The sequence below is a fragment of the Pongo pygmaeus genome, chromosome 13 (genome assembly GCF_028885625.2).
Source record: "Pongo pygmaeus isolate AG05252 chromosome 13, NHGRI_mPonPyg2-v2.0_pri, whole genome shotgun sequence".
Lineage (NCBI taxonomy): Eukaryota > Metazoa > Chordata > Mammalia > Primates > Hominidae > Pongo > Pongo pygmaeus.
The window spans coordinates 51,101,266-51,127,368 of record NC_072386.2 but is presented as its reverse complement, the minus strand read 5'-3'; the positions used below and the strand labels follow the sequence as shown (position 1 = coordinate 51,127,368).

The window sequence follows — 26,103 nt, the reverse complement described above, 5'->3', positions numbered from 1 at the left end:
AAGGAATACACACAAAATCTTAACAGTTGTATGTGAGTCTCATTTTTCTCTGTTTTTCAAACGTTGCAAAACCTGATCAAAACAATATTTTTATTCTTTCTACAAAAAGAAAACAAAACGGGACGGGCGCGGTGGCTCAAGCCTGTAATCCCAGCACTTTGGGAGGCCGAGGCGGGCGGATCACGAAGTCAGGATATCAAGACCATCCTGGCTAACACGGTGAAACTCCGTCTCTACTAAAAATACAAAAAAAAATTAGCCAGGCGTGGTGGCGGGCGCTGTAGTCTCAGCTACTCGGGAGGCTGAGGCAGGAAAATGGCGTGAACCCAGGAGGCGGAGCTTGCAGTGAGCGGAGATCGCGCAACTGCACTCCAGCCTGGGCAACAGAGCGAGACTCCGTCTCAAAAAAAAAAAAAAAAAAAAGAAAACAAAACACAACAACTTACTATAAAGCAATGGCAACTGTGTATTTCCCCACTCAATTCTGACACAGTTTACTTACCAGAGAGATCCCCAGAAGAAAGTGAGAGATAAGGCAAAACTCAGCAACCCTGATTTAAATAGCAAAAAACCCTGTTTCAGATTCATCTCCAATCAGTTTGGAAGTGAGAAAGAGAAAGAAACAGCAGAGATGAACATGACATTATACTGAAGTTTAAAACACGAATAAAATTAATTACTTGGCTCGAGTCTGGACAACAGCTATTGTCTGTGGGTGGCAACGGGGGTCAACAAAAAATTTCCTCCTCTTGTTGTGTCTGTTGAAAAGAAAAAGCACATTCCAACATGAACATTAAATAAATAGGACTATCTTCTAAGAATGCAAAGCAAACATAGTACCGAGGGTAAGTCTAAGCACGGTATAAAAAATACTGAGTAGGCCGGGTGCGGTGGCTCACGCCTGTAATCCCAGCACTTTGGGAGGCCGAGGCGGGCAGATTACCTGAGGTCAGGAGTTCGAGACCAGCCTGGCCAACATGATAAAACCTCGTCTCTACTAAAAATACAAAATTAGCTGGTGCATGCCTGTAATCCCGGCTACTTGGGAGGCTGAGGCCAGAGAATCGCTTGAACCAGGGAGGCAGAGGTTGCAGTGAGCCAAGATTGCACCACTGCTGCACTCCATCCTGCGCAAGAAGAGCAAAACTCTGTCTCAAAAAAAAAAAAAAAAATTGAGTCATCAGTAACTAATGGCATTTACTGATTAGCATTCCTTATAGATCCAATTCCCATTCTAACCCCATTTAGAAAGTCAGTCTTAAGATGGTTCAATTTCTATGTTTATTCAATAACAATTTTTAAAAAATGGTTCAAAATGTTTCAAATATACCATGAGGAAAAAGAAAACAAAGCAAAGGACAGTGATTAGATACAAGTGTAAACTGGACAGGTGCGGTGGCTCACGCCTGTAATCCCAGCACTACGGGAGGCCAAGGTGTGTGGATCACCTGAGGTCAGGAGTTCAAGACCAGCCTGGCCAACATAGCAAAACCCCAGCTCTACTAAAACTACAAAACTTAGCCAGGCATGGTGGTGCACGCCTGTAATCCCACTACTCGGGAGGCTGAGGCAGGAGAACTGCTTGAATCCGGGAGGCAGAGGTTGCAGTGAGCCAAGATCGCATCACTGTACTCCAGCCTAGGCCACAGAGCGAGACTGTCTTAAATAAATAAATACATACATACATGAATTAATCAATAAAAGTTTATTTATTTATTTTTATTTTATTTTTGGTGAGGGGGAGCAGGGTCTCAGTCTATCACCCAGGCTGGAGTGCAGTGGCGCCATCACAGCTCACTGCAACCTTGACCTCCTGGGCTCAAGTGATCCTTCCACCTCAGCATCCTGCCCCCACATAGTTGGGACTACGGGCATGTGCCACCATGCCCAGCCAATTTTTGTATTAAAAAAATAAAATTGGCCGTTCATGGTGGCTCATGCCTGTAATCCTTATACTTTGGGAAGCTGAGGTGGGTGGATTGCTCAAGCTCAGGAGTTCAAGACCAGCCTGGGCAACATGGCAAAACCCTATCTCTACAAAAAATACAAAAATTAGCTGGGCGTGGTGGCACGGGCCTATAGTCCCAGCTGCTTGGGGGGATGAGGCAAGAGGATTACTTGAACTGGGGAAGTCAAGGCTGCTGTGAGCTGAGATCGTGCACCCCAGCCTGGGTGACAAAGTCAAACCCTGCCTCAAAAAAATAATTGTGGGCCGGGCGCGGTGGTTCACGCCTGTAATCCCAGCACTTTGGGAGGCAGAGGCAGGCGGATCACGAGGTCAGGAGATCAAGACCCTCCTGGCTAACACAGTGAAACCCCATCTCTACTAAAAATACAAAAAAAAGAACCCTTAGCCGGGCGTGGTGGCAGGCACCTGTAGTCCCAGCCACTCGGAAGGCTTGGGCAGGAGAATGACGTGAACCCAGGAGGCGGAGCTTGCAGTGAGCCGAGATAGGGCCACTGCACTCCAGCCTGGGCGACAGAGCGATACTCCGTCTCAAAAAAAAAAAAATTAAAATAAATAAATTAACTCGGCCGGGCACAGTGGCTCACGCCTGTAATCCCAGCAGTTTGGGAAGCCGAGGCGGGCGGATCACGAGGTCAGGAGATCGAGACGACGGTGAAACCCCGTCTCTACTAAAAACACATTAAAAAAAAAAAATTAGCCGGGTGCGGTGGCGGGCGCCTGTAGTCCCAGCTACTTGGAAGGCTGAGGCAGGAGAATGGGGTGAACCCGGGAGGCGGAGCTTGCAGTGAGCAGAGATCGCGCCACTGCACTCCAGCCTGGGCGGCAGAGCGAGACTCCGTCTCAAATAAATAAATAAATAAATGAAATAAGATAAAAAGCAATTTTTAAAAAAAAAAAAAAAGGGAAGATGAAAATTAGCGAAAAGCTGAGAATAATAACCAGAGAGGCGGGTGGACGGCACTCTTTTGTTGCTGTGTGTCCCTGACAAAAAGGAGAACCTGAACCCACCCCCAACGGCTGGTCTGGAATCAGAAAGGCCTATGGCTGGAATGCACTAGAGGCCTCTAAACCTGCTGACCAAGTATGGAGCTCACTCCCCATCCCAACTCTGCATAAGCCAAAAAAAGAGGCTTACATGGGCATTCAGGGCTAGGGGCACAAAACCTAAGACACAGCAAGCATGTGTGCATCTTTCCCAACCAGATGACCATCTACATGAGAATTCTACCAGGAAGGTACACTCCTAAGTACTGGCAAGGCAAATGAGGGAAGGCGAAGAACTGGAGAACCATCCTGATTCAGTAAGTCCACTTCTAGAAATGGCTCTTCAGGAAATAATCAGAAGTTTTGACAAAGATTTATTATAAGGATGCACATGAAGTACTATTAATAACAGTAAGAGACGGAAATAAACTATATGTGTAATAGACGACAGATTAAATAAATTATGGCACTTCCATGCAAGTGCCATGGAGATAATAGAAGTCCTACTCTATGGGCCTGAGAATCCACCCTTGACCACAGTGCCAGGACCTTTGTCACTACCCTCTTACAACCCCACCAAACGGAGACCCTCACGCTTTTACACTCAGCTATGCTGCCAAGGTTTGGAACAATGGAGAGGCTCCTGGGCACTCAGTCATGTGTGTGTGGGGATCCTCACGTCTGACCCACACCTGCCCTCGAAGCACCCTCACCCCCACCCCCAGCCACATCTATCCAAAGTCCACTCCTAATTGAGCTTCCCCCTCCCCTGCTCCCGCCCTCTGCCCTCCCAAAGCTAGGTGCCGAGTCAGCTGTTTAAGGTCACGTTGCCATCCTAGCCTCACTGCCTTACCTTAAGAGACCTCACCCTGTCCCCCGAACAACCCTGCTGGCCCCTGGAGCCACTCTCGCAGCCCCCAGTCCTGCGCTTGGCTGCTTCCCTGTGCCAGCACTTCCCAGTGGGGGACCTGGCACCGGCTCCCTGTCATTCCTCCCAAAATAGTCCCCTCACCAAATGTGCAGATGTCTTTACCCCTCGCCTGCCAACCTCAGCCCTCCCATCTGATCTTCCCCAACCTCAACCAAAATCCGGGTGGAGACACCAAGAAGGACCCTGAGAGGAAATATCCAACCTCTAGGTTTTTGAACCTCTTGAGTTTTTCAGTTTCTTTAAAAAGTCATAGCCTAGAAAGCTGACTAAAGTAATATTCACAATATACTATAAAAAGAAAACAAAGCTGGGTGAGGTGGCCCACACCTGGAATCCCAGCACTTTGGGAGGCCTCTCACCTGTAGCACAGCTGCAGCGCCTCTGCGGCTGCAGTCCCCTCATCCAGCAGGGATGCATTGGCCATGTCCAGGCCTGTGATGTCACACACCATGGTCTGGTAGTTGAGTAAACTCTCCAGCCTCCCTTGAGACACCTCAGGCTGGTATGGAGTATACTGGGTGATCCTGCAAGGGAAACAAAAGGTCTTGTCCAAACTGACTCTGCTGTTTAGAGAAGCACACAAAATGCTAACATTTTAGAATTCAGTACCTGAAAATAATTTGCCTATCTTGAGGAAAATTACATAACGCATCAGTAAGCTTCTTTTTGGCCTTTGTAAAGAAGCTTAGAATTAAATCATAATAACAATATTACCCTTTGTTTGGGGATAAGCAGTACTTATTTTTCTATCTCTCTGGTTTTCTTGTTTTTTGTTTGTTTTTGAGACAGGGTCTCACTCTGTCACCCAGGCTGGAGTGCAATCGCATGATCACGACTCACTGAGCCTCAACGTACAAGGCTCAAGGGATCCTCTGGCCTAAGTCTCCAAAGTGGCTGGGACAACAAGCACATGCCATCAGGCTCGGCTAATTTTTGTATTCTTTGTACAGCCAGGGTTTTGTCATGTTGCCCAAGCTGGTCTTGAACTCCTGAGTTCAAGCAATCCACCTGCCTCAGCCTGCCAACGTGCTGGGATTATAGGCATAAGCCACCGCACTTGAGGCTACTTATAATCTTATAAACAGAAATTTCATTTGCTATTATCTTTCCCCTAGGTAAAAGACCTCATTCACATTTTACAATAGGAAAGCATCCAAGAATCTAACATGTAATACTCAAACGTTTTATTTATTTATTTGGATATTTGTTTTATGTTAACCAGGAGAAGTTCTATATGCTAAGAAATTAATAGAGGTCTACTTAAGAATTCTCATTATCCAGTTACTAAGAGTCCATGGCAGTTAACTCTATGGCTATTGAAATTCCAGGATGGAAATGTTTAGAAGGCAACGTAAACATGGATTCTAACTTTATCTCCTTCAATTATTAGCCAAGAATGTGGCTTTGGATATGTGAGTTAGCCAGCTTAGTTCCTTCATCCTTACAGGCGAGAGCTACCACACCTCACCTATTTTACTTGGGAGGTCAAGGCGGGCAGGTCACGAGGTCAGGAAATCGAGACCATCCTGGCTAACATGGTGAAACCCGTCTCTACTAAAAATACAAAAAATTAGCCAGGCATGGTGGCATGCGCCTGTAGTCCCAGCTACTCGGGAGGCTGAGGCAGGAGAATCACTTGAACCCAGGGGGCGGAGGTTGCAGTGAGCTGAAATCACACCACTATACTCCAGCCTGGGCAACAGAGCAAGACTCCGTCTCAAAAAAAAAAAAAAAATTAGTACATCATGAACATCTCCCACATCAGCAAATATTTTTTACAGCATCATTTTCAATGAATGCATAGTATTATATTCATATTGTCTAATTATCATTTCCTTTTTAGCAGACACTGCTTGTTTTTTCTGTTGTTTTCTGTGCTGTGATGAATTCTTTGGAACATTATTCTCTCTCTTCCTATTGTATATCCTGTGCCTGTCTTTATGGATATACTAAGTCTTTCCTGTTTATCAGATGGACTAGCTTGTATGTGTGTATTCCTGCATGTGTATGTGTTTCTACACGACAAATAATGATTCTGAGTAAAATGAAAGTTTTTTATTAGCCAAGCAATCTAAGCACTTGTCTGGAGTAGTGCCACAGCTGTCTTCACGGTATCAAGCCATGTGTGTCGATCTCGTCTGATTCAAGATCACAACTGCCTGCCTGTTGTCTATGCCTTTTGTATGACCCCATTTCTGTTCAGATTTCCCTTTCTATTTGTCTACACCATGTATTGTGTGCCTCATTCATTCCAGTTCACCACCCACTTAGAATCTGGCAAACTAATTTACAGTTGCTAAGCCAGTCTGTTCAAGCAAAAATCCATTCTGTTGTATACACACACACACACTCTCACACACACACAAACACACACTCTCTCTCACACACACTCTTTCTCTCTCTCTCTCTCTCTCACACACACACACACATACACATAGCCACACACCAACACCCCAATACAAGTCTCAGGAAATTATTTCAAAGTCTCGATACTGTACTGCTTGGAAAGGCAACCTCCCCACCACACTCCCTGTCAAAGATAAGAAGATGTTGGTTTCAAAGCTTTCAAAAAAGAAAGAAAGAAAAGTAGATGAAAGAAAAGTAGATGGAGGCTGGGCACGGTGGCTCACACCTGTAACCCTTGCACTCTGGGAGGCTGAGGTGGGCAATCACTCGAGCCCAGGAATTCGAGACCAGCCTGGGCAACATATGAGACCTCACCTCTACAAAAAAATCAGGCCAGGCGCAGTGGCTCATGCCTGTAAGTAATCCTAGCACGTTGGGAGGCTGAGGTGGGTGGATCACGAGGTCAGGAGTTCGAGACCAGCCTGGCCAATATGGTGAAACCCCGTCTCTACTAAGAATACAAAAATTAGCCGGGCATGGTGGCACTGTAGTCCCAGCTACTTGGGAGGCTGAGGCAGAAGAATCGCTTGAAACCGGAAGGCGGAGCTTGCAGTGAGCCAAGATCATGCCACTGTACTCCAGCCTGGGTGACAGAGTGAGACTCCGTCTCAAAAAACAAAAAATAACCATGAGGCTGGAGGATAGGTTGAGGCTGCAATGAGCCCATGATCACGCCTCTGCACTCCCGCCTGGGTGACGGGAGTGAGACTCTGTCTCAAAAAATAAATACGTAAAATACAAAATGTTCTCGTTTTTATAAGTTTGTAAAAACAAGTAGATGAACCGAAATGTAAGCTGGTTTTCTCTGGGAGGTGAGATGATTAACACTAAATTTTCTTTTATTATTTTTTTTCTTTTATTATTATTATTATTATTATTATACTTTAGGTTTTATGGTACATGTGCACAATGTGCAGGTTAGTTACATATGTATACATGTGCCATGCTGGTGCGCTGCACCCACCAACTCGTCATCTAGCATTAGGTATATCTCCCAGTGCTATCCCTCTCCCCTCCCCCCACCCCACAACAGTCCCCAGAGTGTGATGTTCCCCTTCCTGTGTCCATGTGTTCTCATTGTTCAATTCCCACCTATGAGTGAGAATATGCGGATTAACACTAAATTTTCTTTTTATTGTATGTTCCAAATGTTAAAGAAACCAGCTACCGTTCATTAACCATCTCTTATGTGTCAGGAACACATTTACCACCTTTTTTATGATTATGTTATACATGTTCTTTGTAACAAGTTGGAAAACCCAGATAACTATTGAGAAAATAAAATCACTCAATTTCCAAACTTTAACATTACTACAGTTAACATTCAGGTGCATTTTTTCCAATCTCTTTTCTACATCATAATCTATTTATACTAAAAGTAGTACTGGCCAGGCGTGGAGGCTCACATCTGTAATACCAACACTTTGAAAGTCCAAGGTGGGAGGATCACTTGCAGCAGGAGTTCGAGACCAGTCTGGGCAACACAGCAAGACTCTGTCTCTACTAAAAATAAAAGAAGTTTTTGTATCTTAACTTTTTTCAGTTAATATTATTCCATGAACAATATCGAACATAACATCTTTAAATACTATTCAAAAACATGATTTTAACTGCTCTATGGTGTTAAATAATTTATGAAATAAATTATTTAAGTTATAATTTCTTCATGTAAATCTTAATTTATTTAGTGAGTTCCTTCCAGTTGAATATTACTTTTGATTTCAAATATTAGAAATAGCATAGTAGTTAAGATTTTTATCTTTGTCTAAGGATACATTCTTAGAAGTAGAATTCCAAATTATATACGATAACTAGTTTTTTGGGTTTTGTTTTTTTTTTAGATAGAGTCTTGCTCTGTCGCCCAGGCTGGAGTGCAGTGGCACGATCTTGGCCCAGTGCAACCTCCACCTCTTGGGTTCAAGCCATTCTCCTGCCTCAGCCTCCTGAGTAGCTGGGATTACAGGTGCGTGACACCACACCCAGCTAAATTTTGTATTTTTAGTTGAGATAGGGTTTCACCGTGTTGGCCAGGCTGGTCTCAAACTCCTGACCTCAGGTGATCCGCCCACCCTGGCGTCTCAAAGTGCTGGGATTACAGGCGTGAGTCATGTGTAATTATCACACCCAGCCTGATAATTAGTTCTAAGGCTCCCAGCGCATAGTGCCATGTTTCTCTCCAGAAAGAGCATATCTGTCTGCATTCTCTTAAACACTACAGTGATTCACAGATATCCCTGAATCTTCAAAACTGCTAAGTATTAAGAAGCACTGGGTTTTGGTTTTCGTTTTGTTTTTTGAGACAGAGTCTTGCTCTGTCACACAGACTGGAGTGCAGTAGCCTGATCTTGGCTCGCTGCAACCTCCATCTCCTGGGTTCAAGCAGTCCTCCCACCTCAACCTCCCGAGTGGCTGGGACTATAGGCATGCACCACCACGCCCAGCTAATTTTTATATTTTTCTGTAGGGATGGAGTTTCACCATGTTGGCCAGGCTGGTCTCAAACTCCTGGGCTCAACGACCCACCCACCTCAGCCTCCCAAAATGTTGGGAATACAGGCGTGAGCCACCACGCCCAGCTGAAGCCCTGGGTTTCAATCTTTTTTTTTTTTTTTTTTTTTTGTAGAAACAGGGTTTCACTATGTTGTCCAGGCTGGTCTCAAATTCCTGGGCTCAAGTGATCCTTCCACATCAGCTTCACAAATTGCTGGGATAACAGGAGTGAGCCACTGTGCCAAGCCTTAATCTTACTAATTTTCTACATTCATGCATGGCTTAACAGAAATATGTTCTGAGAAATACATCATTAGGTGATTTAGTCATTGTTGTGTGAACCTCATAAAGTGTACTTACATATACTTAGAAGGTATAGCCTACTACACACCTAGGCTACGTAATATAGCCTATCACTCCCAGGCTACCAACATGCACAGCATATTACTGTACTGAATACTATAGGCAATTGTAAAACAATGGTTAAGTATTTGTGTTTCTAAATACAGAAAAGGTACAGTAAAAATACAGAATTACAATTTTATGGGACCACTGTCATATACACAATCTGTCACTGACCAAAATATGACTACACAGGGCATGAGTGTACTTGTGAACTGGGACAAATAACTAAACGTCGCTCTAGCCAATATCTCTTGGCTCTCAATGGAAATAACATCACCTATATGAGAGATTTTTCTTAATGCTCAAATCAGACTAACGTACTGTCCAAAGGTTATTCAAGTAAATAATAGCAACTGTAAATTAGCATCTGTAAGTTATTTTGAATTCATAAGACATTCAAAAACTTTTAAAATCCCTAGCTTTCTGTCTATATGTGTCTGTATATGTTTTAAGACAGTATACAGGCCAGGTGTGGTGGCTCACACCTGTCAGCACTTTGGGAGGAAAATCTCTTGGGGCAAGTAATTCAAGATCAGCCTGGGGAACACAGAGAAACCTTGTCTCTATTAAAAATTAAAAAAAAAAAAAATTAGCCTGGCGAGGAGCTTGTAAGTCCCATCTACTCAGGAGGCTGAGGCGGGAGGATTATGTGAGCCAAGGAGTTCCAGTTTACAGTGAGCTATTAGGGCACCACTGTACGCTAGTCCAGGTGACAGACGGAGACCCTGTCTTTAAAAAAAAAAAAAAAAAAAGACTTCGTATATAACTAGTATTTTCTTTTTTTTTGAAACAGAGTCTCACTGTCACCCAGGTTGGAGTGCAGTGGCGCAATATCCACTCACTGCAGTCTCCTCCTCCTGGGTTCAAGTGATTCTCCTGCTTCAGCCTCCCGAGTATCTGAGATTACAGGTGCCCATCACTATGCCTGGCTAATTTTTTTTGTATTTTTTGTAGAGATAGGGTTTCGCTATGTTGGCCAGGCTGGTCTTGAACACCTGACCTCAAGTGATCTGCGCACCTCAGCCTCCCAAAGTGCTGGGATACAGGTGTGAGCCACCACACCTGGCCTAATCAGGATTTTCTTTTCTGTTGTTTGTATACAGGCTTGTGCTATGCTACCCAGGCTGGAGTGCAGTGGCTGTTCACCTGTGCAATGGTTGGGCACTACAGCCTCAAACTTCTGGACTCACGTGATCTTCCTGCCTCAGCCTCCCAAGGAGCCGGGACCACAGGCACAAGCCACCATGCCTGGCTTAGGATCAGTATTTTCAATGACCCATTGGCTCTTGAAAAGTTGGAGTTTTTTTCGTTTTCATCTTCAAAAAAGTTTTTAAAGCATATGCTGATAGACCTTTCCTAAAAGGACTTCTGCAGAATTCTGTTTAGATATTATTACATATTTCCACTTAAAAACTATTTATTCAAATTAGTTACATCTTTTTCATCCCTTATGTAATATTTCTCTCTCAACCCTTTTATATGTCCAAGGTGAGGTTAATGTTATTTAGCACTGCTAAAGGTAGAGACCTTTAAAATTGTTGTCTTGCAAAGATGCCAAATATGTAATCTCACTCCTTTTACATGTAAACTTCTTGTATTAGTCTAGAGGTTTTTGGCACTACTGAAATTAAACAGGTATTAATGCTCTTAACAATTATCTGTTAAAGGACAGTGAGCCTTGGATCTGAGAGAGGATAAATAACCCTCATTTCAGGAGAAAAATGCTATCAAAAGGCCTGCCATCATGTTTACAAGAGTTTGACTCAATTAGGTAAAACATAGTGATTAAGAAAATGTGCCTGTGATCTATAATGTCTATGTTCCAAATGACTAACTCAACTGGTTTGTTCCTAAGTGTATTTTAACATATTAAAAGGTATCTGCACATCCAAGAAGGCATTTAGTTCAGCTCAAATAGGATGCTTGATATATTCAACATGGCATTAATATTTAACCCCAAAAAATTAGTGTTCTCTATCATTTTGGCTGTGACTTTCTTTTGGAATTGGGAAAGGGGGTCATGGGGGTTTACAGGACAAACACTCCTGAGATTCTCTCATTTTATTCCTGCTGCCAAAAATATACCAAACAGAAATAGCTACAAGGAAAATGTAAATGTTCTGATGTTATCAGTAGTTGAAAATTTGGAATAGTGAACCCCGTAAAATAAATTCTAGACCTGATGTAAATTTTCTTTCAAGAGCCCAAATGTTTGTTTTATTCCGAGGCTATGTCATCCATTTATTTTCCCCTCACGTCTCCGGAATTTGTTGGTTCCATCTCTATGGAAACCATTCAGAAGGATGATAATGTGAAATCTACCACCCACATGTGCAAAGCCCTCCCTATCAGTGCTGGTGGGGTGTAATACCACTCTCTGGTTCAGATCAGCTTTCAGAGAATAGAAAGAAACAGTATTTAAAATGCACCCAAAAAGTAAATGAAAAGTACAGGACAACATCATCTCCTTCTCAAAACACTGGCTGCTCCTATGGTAAATTAACATCCACCCACAGCCAGAAAGCAATATGGTGAATATTCTGTACGGCCACCAAGAGCAAAGACTGCTGGCCAGTATTCAGACGGCTGGAATGCTGCAGCCCGTTCATGTACTTTTGAGGCTTTTCTTAAGGGGGAAGAGAAACAGGCCATTTTCTTTTGAAATTAACCTTGGAGTTTACCGTTCAAATTTTTACCAATACCACAATGAAAAAGAAGCCTTCATCAATGCAAATGCATTCACATACGCTACAGAGAAACTAGTTCTTTGATTTTCCTGTCCCCTTATTAATAAAGTGGAGCATATTGAAACTAAGAGTTATGTACAGGGACAGCAATACAGGAATGATTGTGCTGAGAGATCTGGCTCCTATATGATAAAAAGAATTGCATCTAGGACAAAGCACATACATGCACCAGGATTACGTTTGCAATGATGGAAAAGCAGACAAAGATGCAAAGTGTTTATCAAATTGTTAACGCTCATTGATTGGGAGCATGTACTTGGGTATTTCAAAAGCTCCTGTTGGTACAACTTATGATTTCCCATTTAGTGAAGCCTGCATTCCCTTTAGTAAAGTTGGTTTTTACATATGTTAATCTGAAAGTCAATCTGTGCCCCTTGCTAGGAATACTTTGAATTGCAGAGGCAACAACTTACTCTGTCCTCGTGTCATGATGATCCTGCTAGAAATTAAAGTTACCTCTTCCACAAACTAACTTTTAAAAAATCACCTAGGAATTATCATCATACTCCATCTATGTTTGATTTGTTTCCATGCTGGAAACGAAAAGTGGACACCTATATTTTCAAATAAGATGTCTTCCTTTTAAGACTAATTCATCATTTGAAATAAAATTTCAACTCAGTGTTTCTGGTGTATAAAATGGCACCAATCCAAAAAGATGGGAAAAAAGAGCCTAGGAGGCCCCACCTTTCCTCCTCTACAGTTAGACATTATTTCCCAATGAACAGCAGAGGCAGATGTCCTGAACTGCCCAGGCTGGAGTGCAATGCTGCGATCTTGGCTCACCACAACCTCCGCCTCCCAGCTTCAAGCAATTCTCCTGCCTCAGCCTCCCAACTAGCTGCGATTACAGGCATGCACCACCATGCCCAGGTAATTTTGTATTTTTAGTAGAGACAGGGTTTTTCCGTGTTGGTCAGGCTGGTCTCAAACTCTCAACCTCAGATGATCCACCCGCCTCAACCTCCCAAAGTGCTGGGATTACAGGTGTGAGCCACTGTGCCTGGCCTTTTTGATTCTTTACATCATACAGCAAACAGCAATGGAAAACAACAAAATAGTGTGGAAGTGGACTAGAAGTATTTTCTCAAATGCAGGAGAAATGCTTTCAGTGTTGTTCTATCAGTGAGGGCCGGAGTGGGCAGGAGACACAGACATGGATGGACAGACACACACACACATACCACACAATCAGTGAGGACCAGAGTGGACAGGAGACAGACACAGATGGACACACACACACACATACACACACACACCTAGAAGTAGGAGTGACTTGGCTGGGCGCGGTGGCTCACGCCTGTAATCCCAGCCCTTTGGGAGGCCGAGGCAGGTGGATCATGAGGTCAGGAGTTCAAGACCAGCCTGGCCAAGATGGTGAAACCCCATCTCTACTAAAAATGCAAAAAATTAGCCAGGTGCAGTGGCAGGCACCTGTAATCCCAGCTACTTGGGAGGCTGAGGCAGGAGAATCACTTGAACTCGGAGGGCAGAGGTTGCAGTGAGCCAAGATCATCCCACTGCACTCCAGCCTGGGCGACAGAGTGAGACTCTGTCTCAGGCAAAAAAAAAAAAAAAAAAAAAAAAGAAGAAGAGGTAGGAGTGACTTATCTAACTGTTGAGGTGAGACTGGAATAAGTAACTGAGCATGCATAGCTCAGGCCTCTCTCATATCTTTTCTAGAAGAGCCTGTCTACAGAATGCACATGTTCTCCTTCTCTAGAAAGTGCTAGCAATAAAGCTGATATTATGATCTCCAACACCATGTCTTTTTGTCAGTCAGTTGTGAATCAAAAATTCTGGGGGTGGGAGGAGAAGGAAACACGATTATCTGTCCCCCTTAAAAATCCTGACAGAAGGGCCAGGCGCGGTGGCTCACGCCTGTAATCCCAGCACTTTGGGAGGCTGAAGCGGGCGGATCACCTGAGGTCAGGAGTTCAAGACCAGCCTGGCCAACATGGTGAAACCCCGTCTCTACTAAAAATACAAAAATTAGCCGGGCGTGGTGGTGGGCGCCTGTAATCCCAGCTACTTGGGAGGCTGAGGCAAGAGAATTGCTTCAACCTGGGAGGCAGAAGTTGCAGTGAGCCAAGATCACACCACTGCACTCCAGACTGGGATACACAGCAAGACTCTGTCTGGGCAGGGTGGTCGAGGGGAGTCCTGAGAGAAGACAGTGGACCAAGATTCTCTCCCAGACTCCACCACTGACTCACTGAGATAGCTCAGAAGTAGCCTATGTCCCAGGGTCTCCAAGGAGGAGTAAAGGCCTGAATCTGCCCACCTGCAGGTTTCACACCTTACTCAAATACAGCACAGAAATTAAGCTGCAGAAGAGGAAGAGATGACCAGATCCACAATTTAGCATCCTAGTAGATTTTATGGGACTGGAAGTGGGAAGAAACTTCTATTTCCTCAACATTTGAGCAAGAACATTTCCCGATCCAGAGAAACCTGGTAGGTTCCCGGAGGTTGGAGACAGCACTGGGAGGTGGGTGTCAGTGTGGAGGCTCTGAGACTGCAAGGGGACAGATGGAGGATGGAGAGAATTATGCAAATCACAGTCGTCCTGTTCCTGAACCGAGAAATACATTACCATCCTGAGTTCTCCAGTAAGTTCCGCAAAATCGTCTGTGGCACTGAGCAGTTATAATAGCCCATGCCAATATACGATCTCCAGATCTGGTTTTTGCTTGAAATGGCATGCAGAGTTGCAAGGATTTCATTTTCACCTGATTGTGGGAAAAAGAGAAATGTTACAGAGAGAAGATGTCTCAGAAAAGAGCTCTAATTACAGTTTAAATCCCTCATTTTGTTTGAGTATTTATGACAGAATAACTATATGGAAAATGTAAAAGTCATCCATCCAACCAACACTAAGTACTGTATGTGACATCTCAAAAAAAAAAAAAAAAAAAATCCCCAAACAACACTCAGTTTCTCCTCAAGGTTGGCCCCTCATCATTGTTTTGACTGTTCCTTATTCGGTTCTGTTTGCTAGAATTGCCCATTTTAACACTTGCCTCATTCCAGGCTTTTTCTGTTCCATTTCTATTTCTGCTGTATATAAGCTAAATAAAAATTCTGTCTTACTCCCAGTAAAATACTGTGTTTTACCTCCTAAACTGCCTTATACTCTCTGGAAGTAGGCACGGCTTCAGTCTAATTAACACATAATCCACATTTTCTCTAAAATTGTTCTACTCAATTGCACATTCCTCCTTTGTGTCACCGAAAGGGCAACTTATAAAAAGGCCATCACCCAACAATAGAAAATATCAGTTGTAATCAAAGACCCTCATGCAGGGCTGTGAACAGTGGCTCACACCTGCAATCCCAGCACTTTGAGAGGCTGAGGTGGGCAGATCATCTGAGGTCAGGAGTTCAAGACCAGCCTGGGCAAGACGGTGAAACCCCGTCTCTACCAAAAAAGGCAAAAAATTAGCCAGGCGTGGTGGTTCACACCTGTGGTCCCAGATTCTTGGGAGGCTGAGGTGGAAGGATCACATGAGCCTGGGAGGTGGAGATTGTAGTGAGCTAAGATGGCGCCGCTGCACTCAAACCTGAGTGACAGAGTGAGACCCCCATCTCAAACAAAAACAAAAACAAAAAAACACACCCTCATGCAGTTTCTGCCAGCATTCTCATGAAGGCACTTTGGTTATTAAGAAGTATAAACGTACTTGGATGCAGGTGGGACCCTTTCTCGGGTCATTCGTATAATCACAAAATAATAACAGCCTTTGACATTTATTGAACATTATTCCGCCAGGAATTGTACCATATGCTTTTCGCGCAGCCTAGGGCACTGAGGATTGAAGACAGTCACTTGGCCAAGGTCACACGACTTTAAATTAAAGGATTACTAATCCAGTCTCACACTTTAACTCACTGGACTAAGTTGAGAGCTGCTACATGGACAGCTCTTATACTGAAGGGTCCTTTTTTGTTTTTTTGAGAGGGAGTCTTGCTCTGTCACCCAGGCTGGAGTGCAGTGGCTCGATCTTGGCTCACTGCAACCTCCACCTCCCAGGTTCAAGCGATTCTTCTGCCTCAGCCTCCCGAGTAGCTGGGACTACAGTCGCACACCACCGCACCCGGCTAATTTTTGTATTTTTAGTAGAGATGGGGTTTCACCATATTGGCTAGGCTGGTTTCGAACTTCTGACCTCTTGATCCGCCCACCTCGGCCTCCCAAAGTACTGGGATTACAGGTGTGAGCCACTGCGCCCTGCCACTGAAGGGTACTTTTTAGATACAAATGACATCATATTGTTCTTTCTTTACCTCTCTGCATAGAGATAGACCATGCTACTAAAATTTAACTGGGATTTAACTACTTAGGCAAATGGCTGTCTTCTTTAAGATCTTCTTGGGGACTCAGTCACTTAACCCTGAGAATTATTATTTTATTGTTCCTCTATCAGAGAAAAACGTAGGTACAGCAAAACCTAAGACAGCAAACTGGCAAGAAAGACACTTAACATTGTTTTAACCCTATTGAACTCTATCTGAATATTATTTGCATCAATCTTTATCCTCAAGTAAAATACTTTCACCCTACACCACACACACACACACACACACACACACACACACACTCCGCACTCCACATGATTTCCCAGGAAATAAATTCACAAGAGATATGGTACTTTGCCACAATAGAGTAAGGAAAGAGAGTCTTGAAGGTATTAGTTTCATGAGTAATATAATCTAACTACCTTATGGAAGATGATCTTGCCTTCTTCCATTGAAAGTTTAGGAAATAAGTAAAAATGCAATAAACCCACATCTGAGAAGACAGGCAAGGACAACATCCCTAGGAACAATCACGCAAAAAGTCCAATCACCTCCCAAATAATCTTCTTAGGGGCAGAATGATTCAGATGCCCAGTAGGAGGAAAGATTAATTAGCAGTGCCTTATAGGCGAGTCCGGCTTCAATTATGATCCTGTGCAGGGGGGACAGGTCCCTGTTCTGCGTTGGTCCAGCTCTCCAATGACAACAGCCTGTGAAGGGCTCTGTCTGTCAAACTGAGCTTAGCCTTTGGAAATCAAGCTGGATGATATGATTCTTTTTACAATACAGTAAGATAATTCTACTGATGGTGTGGAAAGGTCACTGAGGGGAGACCCCAGCCCAGGGAGGTACACTAAGAGGCCAGCACTATAGTCCAGGAGGGAGATGGGTAAGAGGAGTGTTACGAGTTGAATTGTGTTCCCAAAAATGATGCTTTGAAATCCTAACCCCATGGTACCTCTGAATATAACCTTACTTGAAAATAGGGTCTCCACTGATGTAACCAAGTTAAAATGAGATCATGCTGGATTAGGGTCAGCCGTAATCCAATGATTGGTGTCCTCATAAGAAGAGCAAAATTGGGACACACAGACACACATGCAAGAAGAATGCCATGTGATGATGGCAGCAGAGACTGGAGCAATGTATCCACAGTCCAAGGAGTGCCACGGACTGCTAGCAACCCCCAGAACATGGGAGAGAGGCAGGGAACTGATCCTCCTTCAGCGCTTCCAGAAAGGAGCCAACCCTGCCAACATCTTGATTTCTGACTACGGAACTGGGAGTGAACAGGTTCCTGTTGTTTTAAGCCACCAGTTTGTGGTACTATATTACATGGCAGCCATAGGAAACCAATAAAAAAACTATATCAGTCATTTTTAGGAGACACGGTAATACTCTTGGGCCCAGCTGGCCAGTTAAAAAAGACTCAGGTTGGTCGGGCGCGGTGGCTCACACCTGTGATCCCAGCACTTTGGGAGGCCAAGGCAGGAGGATCACTTGAGGTCAAGGAGTTCAAGACCAGCCTGGCCAACATGGTGAAACCCTGTCTGTACTAACAACACAAAAATTAGCTGGGCCTGGTGGCGTGTGCCTGTAATCCTAGCTACTTGGGAGGCTGACACAGGAGAATCGCTTGAACCAGGGAGGCGGAGGATGCAGTGAGCTGAGATCACGCCACTGCACTCCAACCTGGGCGACAGAGCGAGACAAAAAAAAAAGCCTCACGTGAACTCCAGCACTTTGCCAGACACGGTTTCCCACACATCATTAAGATTCTACTAGTGGAAGTAATCGACCCCAATAACATCATTCTCTTTACTAACTAACATTATCCTCTGGCTTAAGAGAGCTGGTGCTACGGTTCTGGGATGTGTTGGAAGTCTGTGCAGAGGGGTGCAGCAGCCTCCCCCACAGTCCCTCAGAGTGACCCAGCTGGAGGTCAAACCAGCACAGCCAGTTATCCAGCCCAAAGATTTGCACTGATTGCTCTCTCACTCACACGGCCTGGCATGGGAAAGGAAAGCAATATAGCCTTGCAGTCATGTTGTTCCACAAGCAGCACGGCTGAGAGAACCAACTCAACGGCTGACTTTTAATTGGCTGCATGCCTGGAGAAAAATAATATTATAGTAGTTGAAATAATTAGAAATAGCTAAATGGACATTGGTGGGAGCCAAAAGGGTTATTTAAACTAACAGTCCTCATAGTAAGTGAAACTGCTAACGTAATTCTTCCAGGGCAGGACTCTCCTTCCTCATACCCAGCCCCAGGAGACAAAATAGGATTAGAGAGATAGGAATTTGGCTATTGTGCCAAGAGCCACAATTACAGTCCCTCACTAGGTACTGTAGCAAAAATCTAGCTCTCGCTCTATATAGAGGTGCTCAAATGTGTTGTTTTGATTTTGCTTGTAGCCTTTTGGAAGGTCTCTTTACTATGGTTTTATTTTCCACTCCTATGATAGTAGCCCTAGCTGTTATGTTAATTCCCACTGATAGGAAAGGTGGGGTTAAAGTTTTATGGGTCTGCAGCAGAGGCCACCTCCTGGGAAGGAGTAGATAGGCTGTCACCCAAAGGAAGGGAAGAGTAGGATCCAAGTTTTCTGAAAAATGCACTTCAAGGACTCAGATTCAGGAAAGTCATGGAGGTGATAGAAGCCCTGGAGCTTGGGGCTAGAAGCTGAGAAGAATCCTGAACTAAATTAAACTCTAGATCGCTTCCCTCTGAGAACACAAAATGCCACCCCTCTGCCTGCCTTCAGCAAAAATCTATGCTCTCGTCCCATAGAGAGGTGCTCAAATGTGTTTAGATTTTGCTTGCAGACTTTTGAAAGGTCTCTTTACTATGGTTTTATTTTCCACTCCTGTGATAGTAGCCCTAGCTGTTATGTTAATTCTCACTGATAGGAAAGGTAGGGTTAAAGTTTTATGGGTCTGCAGCAGAGGACACCTCCTGGGAAGGAGTAGATAGGATCTCACCCAAAGGAAGGAGGAGGCTAGGATCCCAGGAAGGGGGTGGGGCACCACCCCAGTCCTGACAATTAGCTCCAGGAGACCAGTCAAGAAGCTCAATTGACTACAGAAGGAGCAGGATTGAAATAAAAGATGAAAAATAAAAAATAAAAAATAAAAAGAAGCAGCTCAATTGAATGGGAGTATTGCGGAAGATAAAAATGGTAGTTTATTTTTTCACTTGACAGAAGAAGAAACACAAGAACTAAGATGGTGCCTGCCACTGTGTTTCAAGACTGACCACTTATATGGGTCTTTATAATTAATTATTTTGTTCTTCATTTATACTAATTGGCCTTTTAAAAATGTCAAGTGTTTCATTCAAATGTGAAAATCATCAGAGCTACTATGGGGGATGGTGATGTCTGGAGTCTTTAGACTCTCAAGCAGAAGAGAGATTTGAATTTTCCTTTCACAAGAAAACCCATTCTCTCATACCTCTCCGCACAGGTGTCCAGGAGGTAATAGGCAAAGGTCAAGCTCCTTGCGAGAGAGCCCTGACTACAGCCCAGTTCCCATCTCCCTCCCTTCAGTCACCACCTGCCACTCAGGCACTGGTCCTGCCCTGCCCCATGTCCTCAAACAGTAAGGAAGAGAAGATGCCACATTAGACCAGCCAGGAACCCACTGGCCCAATTTATCAGTTCTGGGTCTCCAGATACAAATCAGCATCCTGCAGAGCAGCCACTGATGTCTTACACACTTTAATCAAATACCTGAAATTTTTAAAAGGCAAACTAGTGGGCCGGGCGCGGTGGCTCATGCCTGTAATCCCAGCACTTTGGGAGGCTGAGGCGGGTGGATCACAAGGTCAGGAGATCGAGACCATCCTGGCTAACACGGTGAAACCCAGTCTCTACTAAAAATACAAAAAAATTAGCCAGGTGTGGTGGCAGGCACCTGTAGTCCCAGCTACTTGGGAGGCTGAGGCAGGAGAATGGAGCGAACCTAGGAGGCAGAGCTTGCAGTGAGCCAAGATCGCGCCACTGCATTCCAGCCTGGGCAACCGAGCGAGATTCCATCTCAAAAAAAAAAAAACAAAACAAAGGCAAACTAGCTTAAATAAAGAACAAAATATTAATTATCTGTAAGACCTAGAAGCATAAAAACTGTCAAACATGAGACAAAGAAGTTTCTAAGGTGATAAATATATACTCTAGTCTCCATAGGACCAGCCAAACTTCTCAAGCACCTGTGGACTCTGTCCCTATCCAGCTTGGGACTAATGAATTTTCCTGGATTGGTTCTCATGATAGCTTGGTAGTTATGCCCAATTTTACCTTCTGTTGAGAACAAAGTGAGTTAATAGAATGAGCTGTCCCCTATACAACAAGTTAATGGACATTTTTGAGCCATTAAGGGTAGGTCCCTAGTCATGCTTCTTTCCATTCACTCATCCATCACCCAACACTACAAAACTTCCCAACAAAAATTTCCCAGCTAGAAGCCAAGACAGCCTGTGACTTGATGAACAGAGGGGTAAGCTGCTTCTTACTGTGATAAAATCTAAGACCTCAGGCTTCCACACCCACATATAATAAAAAGAATTCCCCAAACATACAGCCTAGTGAGTGTCTGAATTGTTTCAAATGTTTGTTCACTGGTTGCCATTTCTCAGACCCACTCATGAAATTTCACTTTGGCCAGATCTGCAGGAGAACAAACCCAGTGTACCTAGAAGCCCAGAGTTTGAGTTACTTTGATGTCAAGATAGCAATAGATGCAGAGAAAAGGAGAGAAAACAGAGAAGTCCATGATCAGAGATCTACCTGCTGAACCAACCTGAAACTGAACTTCACAGAATCCAGTCTCTAAGTCCAAGTTAAGGGACATGATGATGTGTAAATAAAACCCCAAATCCTAACTAAGCACACAATTCCTATCACTGTACACCTCTTCTCCCGTGGAAAAGAGCTCCCTTTCTAGAGGAAACAGTATGGGGTCCTTAATCCCAAAGTGGCAGCCTTTTCCTCCTGAGTAGCAAAAGAAGTATTCTGAGAAGGTGATTGTGCCATGCAAACCTTGGAAAGCAAATGGGAAAAGGGAAAAAGAAAACTAGATATTCCCCCCAGAGCAAAGCTCACAGAAAAGCACATTCCTCACACTTTTCCTTTCAACTGGACAAAACCAGCTTGCTCCTGTGCACAAGCCTAATTCCTGAACATGAACTACAATGAAACTAACCAGGGGGAAAGAGCCCAAATGAGAAAAGGGGGCGTCCATTAAGAAATGCTTGAAGGCTGGGGGCAGTGGCTCATGCCTGTAATCCCAGCACTTTGGGAGGCCGAGGCAGAAGGATTGTTTGAGTCCAGGAGTTCGAGCCTGACCAACATAGTGAGACCACGTCTCTACAAAAAAAAGTCAAAGAATGAGACAGGAGGATTGCTTGAGCCCAGGAGGTGGAGGCTGCAGTGAGCAGTGATTGCGTCAATGCACTCCCACCTGGGTGACAGAGTGAGACCCTGCCTAAAGAAAAAGAAAGAAACACTTGGAGACAAGATGGCATCTTCCAGATCCTTGCCTACAGCTATGCAGGGCAGCCAGCAGCTGTGCATTATTTTGCACTCTCAGCCATGAAGGAATTCAGGCAATCCTTCAGGAACCTACACAGTAAGTTCTTTTCTTGCAGAATAAATGCCTGCTTCTGACCTTGTTTATTCTTCTGCCTCAGAGCATTGCATAATCTCCTGGTCCTAATGTACCAAGAACAGAGTTCAGTGGCCTCTGGGCATCACTTCCTAAGAATCTGCAGGTAAGAACTTGCACTGCTTCTGCTTGCTAAATTTTGCTTCTCAGAATTTAGAATGAATGCTTCCTCTTTACATCATTCCACATAAGAGCCCTTCTACAGCAACCCCTTTGCCACTGCGCCTAAAATAGCAACAATTTTGCACTAACCACTGCATCAAATAAATACTTTCCAATAGCAATAAGATGATTTTGCTGTTAAATATTCTTTTTTTTTTTTTTTTTGAGATGGAGTCTTCTGTCACCCAGGTTGGAGTGCAATGGTGCGATCTCGGCTCACTGCAACCTCCGCCTCCTGGGTTCAAGCGATTCTCTCCTGCCTCAGCCTCCCGAATAGCTGGGATTAGAGGCACCCGCCACCATGCCCGGCTAATTTTTGTATTTTTGATGGAGACGGGATTTCACCATATTGGACAGGCTGGTCTTGAACTCCTGACCTCAGATGATCTGCCCGCCTCCGCCCCCTAGTAGCTGTTAAATTTTCAATACATTACTAGGACTAGGTTTTAATATCCTGTTTATGTGAATTTCCACAAGAACTGGAAAAATGTCATTAAAATGGACAGGCAATCTGTATGAGTCAAGATACCTGCTACAACTAAACACACACACACACATACACACATTGTTTCCCATCCTTAACCCATTACCCCAAACATAATCCTACAATTTCTTTTGACCTCAATTGTAAGGGAAAATGTATTCAGGTTTTGCTTTTTGCTTCTTTGACAATCTAAAAATGCTATACCTAAAGTTTTACACTATATATATATATACACACCCACAATATTATGTTATCATTTATATTTTAAAAATAATTATATGTGCATATGTTTATATATTAGCAGAACATCTTTGCGATGATTCACAAGAAATTGATAATAAATACAAGATAATAGATGTGGGAGGGAAGCTTGCTTTTCTATATATATATATATATATATATATATTTTTTTTTTTTTTTTTTTTTAAAGAGAGACAAGGTCTCACTGTGTTTCCCAGGCTAGTTTCAGACTCCTGAACTCAAGCAATCTTCCAGTCTCGGCCTCCCAAAGTGCTGGGATTATAGGCATGAGCCACCCCACCTGGTCTCCCTGTATATATTTTTGTGCTTTTGAGTTTTGAACAATGTGCCTATATTGTGTATTTGAAATTAAAATGTTGGGAGGCTGAGGCAGGAGAATGGTGTGAACCCAAGAGGTGGCGCTTGCAGTGAGCCGAGATCGCGCCACTGCATTCCAGCCCGGGTGACAGAGTGAGACTCTTTCTCAGAAAAAAAATAAATAAATAAAATTAAAATGTTGCATGTAGAATGAAATCCTCCTTGTAAAATACATGGGTACATGGGTGTACATCCCATCGGTCCCAGGCATCAGTAGGCCATCCACAGACCATGTTCTGGGGAGCCCAGCCAGCAGCGCCTCACACACAGCAGCCACTAACCGCGTCAGAGCCTCCCTCACTCTTCGCCCTCCATGTGCTTGGCAAGACACTAGGAAAATGTCTCCAAGGAAAGCATCAGGACTGAAAACCAACACACTCATATTTGAATTTGCCCAGTGTCACCAGTTTGAGAAAGGCCTTTCTCTGCTAGAGGGTAAGGGGAAAGCTGGGGCCAGAATGTGAGGACAGAGACTGCCTGGGCAGATTGTTCTTGCCAACATCCTAATCCTCAGCTGTAAAGCTGCGAGGGAACCATGGGGTGGGGCTAGGGTGTCAATCAAGATAAACAGACCATGAATGACAGCATGGCAGGACTTTCTCATCTTTCTGAAGGGAAGTCAGAATTTGGATGCAAATTCCATCTGCATGCTGATCCTTTCCCCAACATCACCCAGTCATTTATAGCACTCCTTTCTCTCCCCCATAGACACCTGGATCAAGCCCACTTACCCAGTCCATAGACCCAACTCCCTGTTATTTGTCAAGTTTCCTCCCTGGGCAGAGGAGGGTTTCACTACCAAAGTCAGCTGAATCACGGAATGTGTTGAATTGTTCCAGGAAGCCAAGCCAATCCATACGCTACGCTCTGCACAGTGTACAGAGGAAACTGAACCTAAAACCCTTGCAGACCAGCAGAGCTGTGCCATGTGTGAGGATGTTGTCAGGGCAGCAGCATGCAGGCCCAACCTAGGGCTCTGAGTCTCTTTGCTCTAATCCTGCCAGGCTCTTCCCTGTCTTCTTGCTCAGCCAATTAATACCACACCTCATTCAGTCCTTCATGACCCTCAGGAGTTACCACCCTCCTCAGGACACCTCCACTCAAAAGGAGCTGAGGCATGTCCCATCTATGTTTCTGATGACTCCTTGGTCCCTTGTCTCCATATGAGTGAGCAGTCTCTGCAGCTCTTCCTGATCACCCGAGAGATGCACAGCTTCAAGACCCTACCAGCTGTAGCAAAACCAAAACAACATTGACAGTGGGGAGTGGGACAAGGGATGATATGTCTGTTATTTTACTCCTTGAACTTGGATCATACTCCTTCCTGTGGGAGGCCCCTTTTCATTTAATCTACAAATGTTAAGAAATGTACAGAGAAACATTGCAACTCATAGCATTTATCTGGAATACCAGCTGACCTATGCATTCAGGCCAAATGCTGAGTTTGAAATGAAAATCAGTGCAAGTCCCAGAGGATTTGTTTTCCCTCTTTGCTGCCCCAGAGGTATATTTTCATGGCCTACAGAGCAAGAACAGGAAGGGAAGACTATGTCCTAAGAGTCCAACTCAAACAATGTGACATGCTTGAGAAAAAGATAATTTTTTATAGATCAAAGGCATATGGGCCGGGCACAGTGGCTCATGCCTGTAATCCCAGCAATTTGGGAGGCTAAGGGAGGAGGATGTTTTGAACCCAGGAGTTTGAGACCATCCTAGGCAACACAGCAAGACCCCCGTCTCTACAAAATGAAATAAATTAGTGCATGTGGTGGCACATGCCTGTAGTCCAGCTACTCAGGAAGCTGAAGGGGGAGGATCTCTTTGGCCCAGGAGGTTGAGGCTGCAGTGAGCCATGATCATGCCACTGCAGTCCAACCTGAGTGACAGAGTGAGAGCCTACCTCAAAAAAAAGTCACATGGAGAAATTTGCAGTCCAACCCAGAATCACACGAAGTAAATTGTAATCTCTCATAGTAAATGCTCAGAAAATACAGGTGAATCATGTGTTGCAATGAAAATTCACCTAAACTTTCACATACGGCTAGCCCAGGAACTCACCCATCACAGACTCACGATGATGAATCAATGCACAAATTGTTCTCACATTTGGTTCAACTGCATCCCAAAATGCGTGAGCCTCAGAGAAACATTTATCAGTGGAAACCCGCAGCCATTAAGAAAGTTGTATAAAATAATGCAGTGTCTACAATAATTTCAGACTTTCCAAAATTTTATTTCTTCATTGTTCAGTCAGTTAGTATGTTGATGATACAGGCATTGAGAATTCTTACTAAAATTCTCAGTTTGCATTTTTGTATGAATATTCTGGACTTACAAAAAGTAAAGCAAACTTGAGTCAAAATGAGATCAAAGTTATTCATACATTGTATAAGTGAGACTTGTTTAAGCAAGGCACAGTGCTGTTTGATGGAGTGGGAAAGAGGACATGAAGAATGGAAGTCACAACACAGATTCGCCCACAGCGGCTCACATCCCTGTTCTCTAGCACCCACCCCGGTTCAGCCCGGGCCCTCACTCCCAGCCTCCTGAGGCGGGTCACTGAGCTTCCAGGCAGAATGTGGGTGGGGCTGCCCCACCTCTCTCTCAACCTCACTGAGCTGACTAGTGGACCTTGAAGTCCTCCCCTCAGCTGAACTCAGTCACCACATTTCTCTGTTCCTGCTTCCAAGTCACTGACTGATGGTGGGGTGGAGGACACTCAAACAGGCCTTACAAATTCCCGCTATTCAATTTCAGCAGACCCTCCCTGCAGGCCGATTGAGGGTCCTCGCCACCCAGATGCTCTCAGCAGACCCTATCTGCAGACCAATCAAGGGTCCTCGCCACCCAGATGCTCTCAGCAGACCCTATCTGCAGACCAATCAAGGGTCCTTGCCACCCAGATGCTCTCAGCAGACCCTGCCTGCAGACCAATTAAGGGTTCTCGT

At 44.2% G+C, this 26,103-nt stretch overlaps 1 protein-coding gene across 1 annotated transcript in view; it reads right to left on the bottom strand.

The window, feature by feature from the left end:
• Positions 1-26,103, bottom strand: part of GLDC (glycine decarboxylase) — a 112,351-nt gene that overhangs the window by 73,421 nt on the left and 12,827 nt on the right. Inside the window, exons 3-5 of the mRNA XM_054502414.2 lie at positions 14,529-14,664; positions 4,244-4,408; positions 681-758 (exon numbers count right to left, since the gene is read on the bottom strand). Coding sequence (XP_054358389.1) covers positions 681-758; positions 4,244-4,408; positions 14,529-14,664 — 379 coding nt within the window. The remainder of the gene's footprint in view (positions 1-680; positions 759-4,243; positions 4,409-14,528; positions 14,665-26,103) is intronic.